The sequence below is a fragment of the Emydura macquarii genome, unplaced genomic scaffold, assembly GCF_026122565.2.
Source record: "Emydura macquarii macquarii isolate MOO-44397 ecotype Brisbane River unplaced genomic scaffold, CSIRO-AGI_Emac_v2 contig_71, whole genome shotgun sequence".
NCBI lineage: Eukaryota > Metazoa > Chordata > Testudines > Chelidae > Emydura > Emydura macquarii.
In genome coordinates this window covers 3,893,610-3,902,330 of record NW_027130208.1, presented here as the reverse complement: position 1 = coordinate 3,902,330, position 8,721 = coordinate 3,893,610, and the positions used below count along the sequence as shown (strand labels likewise).

General features: G+C 63.8%; 1 protein-coding gene across 3 annotated transcripts; it reads left to right on the top strand.

Annotated features, from left to right (window-relative positions):
- The first annotated feature begins 1,240 nt into the window (after positions 1-1,240).
- FEZF2 (FEZ family zinc finger 2) lies at positions 1,241-5,795 on the top strand. Of its 3 annotated transcripts, none has more exons than XM_067541538.1 (5): positions 1,241-1,516; positions 1,749-2,523; positions 2,688-2,822; positions 3,033-3,165; positions 3,961-5,795. In XM_067541538.1, the coding sequence occupies exons 1-5, from the start codon at positions 1,395-1,397 to the stop codon at positions 4,215-4,217; spliced, it is 1,422 nt and encodes a 473-aa protein (XP_067397639.1). In that variant the 5' UTR covers positions 1,241-1,394; the 3' UTR covers positions 4,218-5,795. The 3 variants fall into 3 exon arrangements, with proteins under 3 accessions (XP_067397639.1, XP_067397645.1, XP_067397655.1); XM_067541554.1 differs by having other exon boundaries at positions 1,404-1,499; XM_067541544.1 differs by lacking the exon at positions 2,688-2,822.
- The last annotated feature ends 2,926 nt before the right edge of the window (positions 5,796-8,721 follow it).

Below are 8,721 nucleotides of genomic sequence, written 5' to 3'. Positions count from 1 at the left end.
GAGGGGCACCGGCCTGGGCCCGGCCTTAGCCCCCCTGGAGCCGGGCGGGGTCCCCGGCCGTGCGGTGACCCGCAGGTGACCGGCGCTGTCTGTCTGTCTGCACACCGCCATTTAAAGGGCCCCGCTGGAGACGGGGGGGGCTCTGTCAGCCCGGCACGAAACGCTGAATTCAGTCCCGCAAACTTTCTCCGGCCTGCGGCTGGAGGAGCCTTTCCAGGCTCGCTTTCCCTCGGGCCGGGCGAAGGCTGCCCCCCTCCCGCCTCCTGCCAACCCGGCCCTTTATCTGAGCCAGGCACCCAACCCGCTTCGGTTTCCACGCTGGGCTGCGGCGGGCGGCAGTGAATTGCGGGGCGCTCCGTGCACCGGCGCAGGGGAATGGGTGCTGCTGGATAGGCTCGGAGCAGGCGGGCTGGGGGGGGGAGCGTTTAATCCGGGCCAGGGGAGGGTCGGGCCGAGCCGCCGGGCCCCCCTTCCCCCGGTGGAAACGGCACTGCCCGCCAGGCAGAGTCCCCACCGCGCCGGTTTGCAGAAAGCGCCGCTCCGGAGCCAGGGGTGGTGGTTCAAAGCGAAAGGAAACCAGAGCCAGACCCAATCCCGTGCAAACGAAAGGGCGGCGATTCCGGGGGGGGCGGGCGGCGGCCCCACAGCAGGGGGCCCTTCACCCCAGCCGGGAGCCTCTGGCACGGGGTATTTGCCGGAAACTCGGTGCCGGGGCCCGGGAGGCGCGTTTCCAGGAGCGAAAGGCAGGCGGTGCTTCGCCTGCTTCGCGCTGCCGCCGAGCGCGGGGCAGGTTAATCGCCGGGTCACCGGGGGGGGGGATTAAACTTGGTGTAATTAACATTAATGCCCGGCCCTAATTAATGGGCTGCCGATTAATTGAGCCACGCCGCGGAGGCTGGCGGAGCCGGCCGCCGGGCAGCGGAGCGCAGACGGGATAACTTGAGCGCGCCTGTGTGGTGCGGTGCGGTGCGGGGTGTGTGTGTGTGTGTGTGTGTGTTCAACAACCCTCCTCCTTTCAAAAAAAAAAAAAAAACCCACCCAACCCACCCCACAGACACACAAATCCTGACGCTTCCCGGCGGTGCCTTTTCTCACCCGAGCGGCACCAGCCGCGCGTCTTTCCCCCCGACTTGGGGCTCGCAGTCGCTGCTAACGCGCCCCACGCAGGGACGAGCCCGGGGCTCTGCACGCTGCACCCCCGGGGCTCTCGGGTGGGTTCGTTGCGTTGTGTTGTGCTGTGTTGTGCTGTGTGAAGGGCTGGTGGCGAAGCAATCGTGCGCCTGGCCCTGCACGGCGGCGGCGGCGAGGGGGCCCGGCTGCAGCCCAGGCCGGCGGGGGGCAGCGGCATGCCGGCCCGTTCGTCTCCCCCTGCTCCGAGGGACTGACTCCGGGCCATGCCCGCCGGCCGGGCGAGAGGCGGCGAGCCGGGGCCGAGGCGGAGGCTCGGGGAAGAGGCTGGCCAGCGAAATGTGACGGCGCGGCGGCCGGGAGGCGTCTGGGTCGGTGCTGGGCACGGGTAACTGGGCCCCCAGACGGCCGGGCCGGGCCGGGCCGGGGGCATTGTTCTTGGGGCCGGGCGTTGGGCTGGAAATGGGGGCAGTGCGCGCGTGTGTGTGTGAGTGTGTGTAAGTGTGTGTGCGTGTGTGTGAGTGTGTGTGTGTGTGAGTGTGAGTGTGGGGAGACGCAGGGGGGGAGGAAAACAAGGTGCTTCTTAAACCGATTTGTCTCCTGGCTTCCCCGGCACGCAGAGCTGAGACCCGCCGCGCCTCGCCCCTCGCCGCCATGGCCAGCTCGCCGGCGCTGGAGACGGTCATGCCCTCGGCCTGCCCGCGCCACGACGGCAGAGGAGCCGCCGCCGCCGCCGCCAACACCCCGGCCAAGTCGCTGGCCTTCTCCATCGAGCGCATCATGGCCAAGGGCGCCGAGCCCCGGCCGGAGAAGCGAGCCCCGGGCCCCTGCGCCCCGCTGCCCTGCGTCCTGCCGCTCCTGCCGCCCGCGGGCTACGAGCTGCCGCCCAAGGCGCTGCTGGGCTACTCCGAGCTGTGGAAGGGCAGCCTGCGGGGCCCGGCCGGACTGTGCAAAGCCAGCTGCGGCCTCTGCTGCAAAGCCGAGCTGGGCCTGGGGCCGCCGCTGCTGGCCGGGCCCCGGCTGGTCAAGCCCCAAGCCATCCCGCCAGCGGCCGGGCCGCCGGGCTCGCTCTACTACTTCAACTACCTGGACCCGGCCGAGCTGCTGCCCGGCCCGCTGCTCCCGGCCGGCCTGCTGCACGGCCCGCCCGCCGCCGCCGCCGCCGCCGCCCTCTCGGCGCACCACAAAGCCCTGCTGCTGGAGCACGCCAAGGCGGCCGGGCTGGCGCCGGAGAAGTTCCCCCACGGCCCCTTCGCCCACAAGGAGCGGCCGCCCGGCCCGCTGGAGCCGCTGATGAAGGAGAACACGGAGAGGAACGGGGCCAGGAGCCACGGCAAGCCGGGCGGCGGGGCGGACGGGAAACCCAAGAACTTCACCTGCGAAGTGTGCGGCAAGGTAACCGGGCAGGGGCCAGCCGGGGCCGGGGCCGGAGCCGGGGCTGGGCCGGGGCGGGGAGCTCTGCAGGGCGCCCGCCCCGGCTGCAGTGCGGGGCCGGGAGAAGGGGACGGGCGGCCCCCCGCCGCCTTGGCCTCAGGTCCCTGCCTTCTGCGTGCCCGCAGGTGTTCAACGCCCACTACAACCTGACGCGCCACATGCCCGTGCACACGGGGGCCCGGCCGTTCGTCTGCAAGGTGTGCGGGAAGGGCTTCCGCCAGGCCAGCACGCTGTGCCGGCACAAGATCATCCACACCCAGGTAGGCGCCTGCCACCACCCAGGCCGGGGCCCCGGGGAGGGGTTAGGGGGGGTTGTGCGTGTGTTTTGGAGCCCCGCCGGGCTGGGAGTCTGCGGGGAGCCGGGCCGGGGCAGGCAGGCCAAGATTTCGATCCGTTTCTGAACGTCCCTTATGTTGTGTTTTGTTGTGTTGTGTTGTGTTGTGTTGTGTTGTGTGCATCGCTTCCCCTAGGAAAAACCGCACAAGTGCAGCCAGTGCGGCAAGGCGTTCAACAGGAGCTCCACGCTGAACACGCACATCCGCATCCACGCGGGCTACAAACCCTTCGTCTGTGAATTCTGCGGGAAGGGCTTCCACCAGAAAGGTGCTTTGCGGACCGACCGGCGCCTCGGGTAGCTCCGGCCGGCGGGGCGCGGAGCAGGCAGAGACAGGCCCCGGTTCTCCCACCCTTGGGGCTTTGGTCCCAGCGGCCAGCAAGGCTCTGAGGCCGGGGAGTTCCCCGTTAAAAACGCGGGCGCCGCGGAGCTGTGCCTGGGCTCGGCCGAGTCAGGCTCGGCCGCCCGCCGCGCCCGGGGTCAGGCTCCGCTGCCCGCTACAGTCCCGCCGCGCCGAGCTCTGCCGGAGGGCGCCCGGCGGTGATTCACGGGGGACCCCCGCTGCCCCTCGCGGCCACTCTCGGGTGCAAGCGGACCCGGCCGTTAGCCCGACAGGCAGCCGGTGTGTGTGATCTCGGTGGCGGGGTCTCTCTCGCTGGCGGAGGGGAAGAGACGCCCGCGCTCGGGCCGGAGAAGTGGCGGAAGAGCCTGCATCTTCCCGTGACTTTCTCCCGGGAGAGTTCCCGACCGGCTGCGCCAAAGGCTTTTTTAAATGAGGGGCCCGTTCTTGGTTGTTATTATTATTATTTTTGCTGGTCCTTCTGCCGGTCCCCCCGTTCGCTGGGGTCAGGACACTGCCCCTGCCTCGGATTGTGCCGGGTGTCACTTGTCTGCGGCTCGGCCGTGATGCAAACGGAGTTTGACAACTTCCCTCGTAGGACGCTGCCTAATGAACTCTGCGGGGCGAGCCGCCTTCTGCAGCCGGGCCGGGCTTGGCGGGGGCGCCCCGACCTTGGGAAACCCGCCAGTAACCCCATTCTCCCCCCCTTTTATTTGATTTTTAGGAAACTACAAGAACCACAAGCTGACGCACAGCGGGGAGAAGCAGTACAAGTGCACCATCTGCAACAAAGCCTTCCACCAGATCTACAACTTGACTTTCCACATGCACACCCACAACGACAAGAAGCCCTTCACCTGCGCCACCTGCGGCAAGGGCTTCTGCAGAAACTTTGACTTAAAGAAGCACGTCCGCAAGCTGCACGACAGCCTCGCCGCCGCCGCCCCCAGCAAGGAGCTGCCGCGGGGATTGCAGAGCTGAGAGCTCCGCTCCGGGTGGCTCCGCCGCCCTCTCCAGCGACTGAACCTGCGGCCAGGAGGCCAGAACTAGTCGTCCAGACCAGCCGCGGTTTAACCCGCTTAGCGCGGCTCGCAGGGAGAATGCAGACTCCGTGTGTATATAAGAGGAAACGTATTTAACACTCCGGTGCCGCTCCCCGCCGCGGGTGCGGGGGTCTGGGTACGGCGGGGCCGCTCGTGGTTTGTTTTTACCCTCCCTTCTCCCGAGGGCCGAGCTGTAACCTAGGTGCCGGCGGCGCACTCGTTATAGATGTCTGTACGATACCCGTCCCTGTGCAATCGAATCCGGATTAGATCTCTATCTCTCTCGCTCCACACAGGGGATAATAAAAGGTCCATTCGTAGGAGTCTTTTTTTCCACTTTAAAAAAAAAGGCTTCTCCCCCCTTGCCCCCTTTAAAATACGAATTAAAAAAAAATGAAGCCGGGCAGCAACGCAGCGCTGCGGATTCGCTTCGCTGTGTAAACGCGCCGTTCGTTCTGCTCCGGAGCTGGCGGCTCGGCCCGAGTTTCGTTTCAGTTCTGGCACTTTAGGCTGGGGGGGGCGGAGAAGGGGCCACGGTTTGTTTAGTTCGCCGGGCAGGAGCGAGGAATAAACGAAGGAGGCTTTCAAGGGTTTCGATCCAGACAGAATTAACGGCGGCAGGGTCGTGTCTCTCGCGGGGGAATCACCGGTTTGATTAACTGCTCCTGCCCCGGGCTGGGCTTTTCCGGGCCCCTCTTCGGCCAGCGGGGGCCCGGCCCGGGGCAGCGGCAGGGCGGGGCTGGGGGCCGGGGCCGGGGTAGCGGGCGGGCTGGAGCCGGATCGCCCCGCACAGGGACAGCGCCTGGGAACCCGGTTTCCCTCTCCGTCTTTACCCGGCCGTGTGGGTTTGTTCTGCTGTCGTGGGGTGGTTGGTTTCGGGGTTTTTTATTGTTTGGTTGGGTGGGGAAGCCGGGGCGGCAATTTAAAAACCAAATGACAGCGCCATTCACCACCCGCAACGCGGACAAACCGGGGGGGCCGTGCCCGGCATCGCCTCTCCCCGCGGAGCGCACCGCTCGGCTCCCGCCTGCTCGTGTAAACGGGAGCCGCCGGCCCGCGGCCGGGAAAGGGGGGGGGGGTTTCCAACCGAGCCCCACTGAAGCCCGCTGCGGCCCGGCTCTCTCCCCCCCCCGGCCGCTGGTGCAATGAGCTCACGCTCGCTCGCCGAGTAATGACCCAAATTAAGAGCGAAAAACCACAGCCCTTCACACCGCATTACGTTAATCGAATCAGCCCCAGCGGGCCCCAGCAGAACAGGGGGAATCAAGCGCTTGGATTACACCGGCTCGGCTCGGCCCGGCTCGGCGTCCCCCCGGCTCGTAACAGGCCGGTGTCTGCGCCGCCCGGGTCGGCGGGGCCGGGCAAGTGCGGGCCGGAGTCGCCAGGGCAGTTCCCAGCCCCCCACTCATCTGTGGGGCTACATGCGGGGCGGGCAGGGCGGCGGGGACCGGCCCCTTAGCGATAGCAGCCAGCGCAGCGGGGGGATTGTTTGGCTGGTTTTTAAGTGACACGATTTTAGTTTTGCCGTTTGCTCCGGAGGGGCCAGTTCCCAGCGGCTTGTCATGGGGGTGTGTGTGTGTGGGGGGGTGACCAGTGAACGGCTTTGTAAGGGCAAAAGGCTCCTCTGACGGGGCGAGGCTGGGCCAGGGGCCAGGCCAGAGACTTGCACCGGTGCAGGGGAGGGGGTTTGACTCGGCTTTCGTTTGCTGCAAGATGAACTGTCCATTTCAGATGTTTATGTATATATACAAAAAGAAGCAATCCCGCGCAGCGAAGCTGTCTGAAAGCTGTCTGCTAGAGCGGGCAGCGGGTTCCTGGCCCCGCTGCAGCGTACAGCGCCGAGGACATTTGCAGGTCCTGCGACGCAAAGCTGCTGCCAGGGGAAGCTTTGCCCGGGTGGGGGGTTCAACGGGCGCAGGGTGGGCCCAGGCCTCCAGAGAGAGAGAGAGAGAGAGCCCGGGCGTTAAATGCGCAGGCCGGGCGTTAAAGGGCCTGGAGTCTGTTTTAACGAGGGCGGGCTCCGGCCCCAGCATGGGAACGCCGCGTGGGAACAGGCAGGCGAAGGGTGGCTCTAGGGCCCGCGTGTCCCTGCGGTGCCCCCCCGGCCGGCTCCAGCAGTAAGCCTGGTCCCCTGGACAGGCCCGCAGGTGCCTGCCTGGACCGGGCAGCAGCCCCCGCCCTCCCCCAGTTCACACTGCGTTCACACTGCGGCCGGGCTGAGCCGAAGTGGGCGCGTCTCGCGCTCGGCCAGGGCGGGGCTGATCGGCTTCACTTCAGGGCACCGGGCTAGCTCCGGATTCCCCCGGCACCGAGCCCCTGGCGGGCAAGGCCTCCTCCATTTAGGACGCGTTTAAAGGGCTACGCGGGGAAGCGGGGGCTTAGCTCTCTTGGGGTCAGGCTGTGGCCACACGGGCCGCGGCATGCGGGGTCACTGCCCGGCCCCGAGCCAGGTCGTCACTCGCCTCGCGATTTGCTCGCCAGCGTCTGGGTGTGCAAGGCTGGCACTTGGCAAAGGGAGGCAAACGCAGACCCCACTGTGGACACACACACACACTCTTCCAAGCGAGGATGGCGGGGGGAGGGAGGGCCTGTTCTCACACACACACACACACACACACACACTGTCACTCACACACACACACGAACGACAGAGCGCCTCCAATTATCTCCCCTCGCCCCCGCAAGATGTTGCTGCGGTCCATGACTGCTCACACTTCAGCAATCCGGCCAGCAAGCCTCAAATAATAATAATAATAATAATAATTAAAAAAAACACACAACAAACAAACTCCACACACGCGTCCAAAGCCGCAACCATGAACACAACAGCTTGCCTAGGCCTGGTGCCTGGGGGGGGGGTTAGAGGGGCCGCTATATAAAGAGTGCTAAAGTGGCCAGCCCTTCAGGCCCCCCCCCCCTTTTTGTGCACTCCATGTGCTTTGGGGGGGGGGGGGTGCCATCCCCCAAATTCCAGCCTGGCACCTCCCCCCCCCCCCCCCCCGCGGAAGATGAAAAAAAGGGGGGGGGGCCCAGGTGTGTTGTGAAGCAGGGGGGGAAGCCTGCAGCCCGGCGAGAAGCGAACACGCCCAAGGCTGGTTGCCCTTTTCCCTGCACTCCACTATCCAAACGTCTGAGCAACCAGTTTGCTGCTAGAAACATGTTAATTGCCAGCGGAGCTCATTAAGGCATGCACATGCAAAACACAGCGAGGGAGATTAAATGGACAAAAGCGCAATAATGAACTGTCAACAATCGAGCCCATCTACAAGACCAGCAGCACTCAAGAATGAGGCATTTGGAGGCAACAAAGGATTGTCTGGGACAGGAAGAAAGGACGACCTAGACTTTTGTTTAGTCAACACAATTGATTACAAATGAGAGATTAACAGGATAGCTTCAGAGTTTTTTTGAAGGAGGCAGAAGAGAAAAGTCCAATTAAGTCCACCGAATGTTAACTACATTGATTTCCACGGCCAGCCCCAAAGAAATTCTCATTAAACCATCCCTGGCGATCCCTTTTGGAAAGTAATTTGTCTCCCTGATGGAGCAGAGAAAGGGAGCTGTGTAAAGAGAAAGAGGCGCTAGTTCTTGGCACAATGAGCTTAGGAGACACACTGGAAAGAGCCAAAGGGGAGTTAATGAGCATCTGACAAGCCGCTTGGATTCAGGCCTGGAGAGCGGTGCTGAAAAGATGGAATTGGCCAACAACTATTCTTTATATCAAACATAAAAAGGCCAATCTGAAACAGGGCTGCTCAAAGCTGGTGGGGAAGAAAAGGAAGGCCCCCACTGGGGCTGGAGTGGCGGGCTCAACTGCCCCATTGGGATGGAAAATGCATTGGCATGTCCTCTGCCAAGCGGGCTGTGGCTGGACAGTGTGTTCCTTAGCTGAGCTCCACCAGGTCAGGCAACAACAAGCCTTCCCAGCTGGCCTGGGGATGGAGCGTGCGGGTCCGTTTTCCTGCCTCCTTCAGGGCTAGTACTTAGAGTCAGGTGAGGCCAGCTGGATGCCGCACTTATTTCTGAAGGGTTGTAGGGACACAGCCACCCAGGAGCTCCCAGAAAGCTCCGCCGCACTCACAGCAGGCACTTCTATCACCACAGGTGGCCTTAAAGTAGTAGCCTCAGAACACAGGGGAGCCTCACTTTCCCACGGTGCCACCTCTCGTAGGGCATGTCAAGACGAGGAAACAAGTGTATGTTAAACACACTGGCGGACGTGTTAAAATCCTAGTGAAGCCAGGGTAGTTGCAGTTTTAACCCGTTATTTGGTACAGGTAAAGCCTAGAATTCACTTGGACCGGCTAACACCGTAAAAGTAGGACTGGCTTGTCTTCACTAGGATTTTTAACACATTAGCGAACGTAGTAAATACATACCTTTTTTTCCGAATGAAGACAAGCTAAATGTGCACACGTTTAACTGAACTGGCAGGATCATAG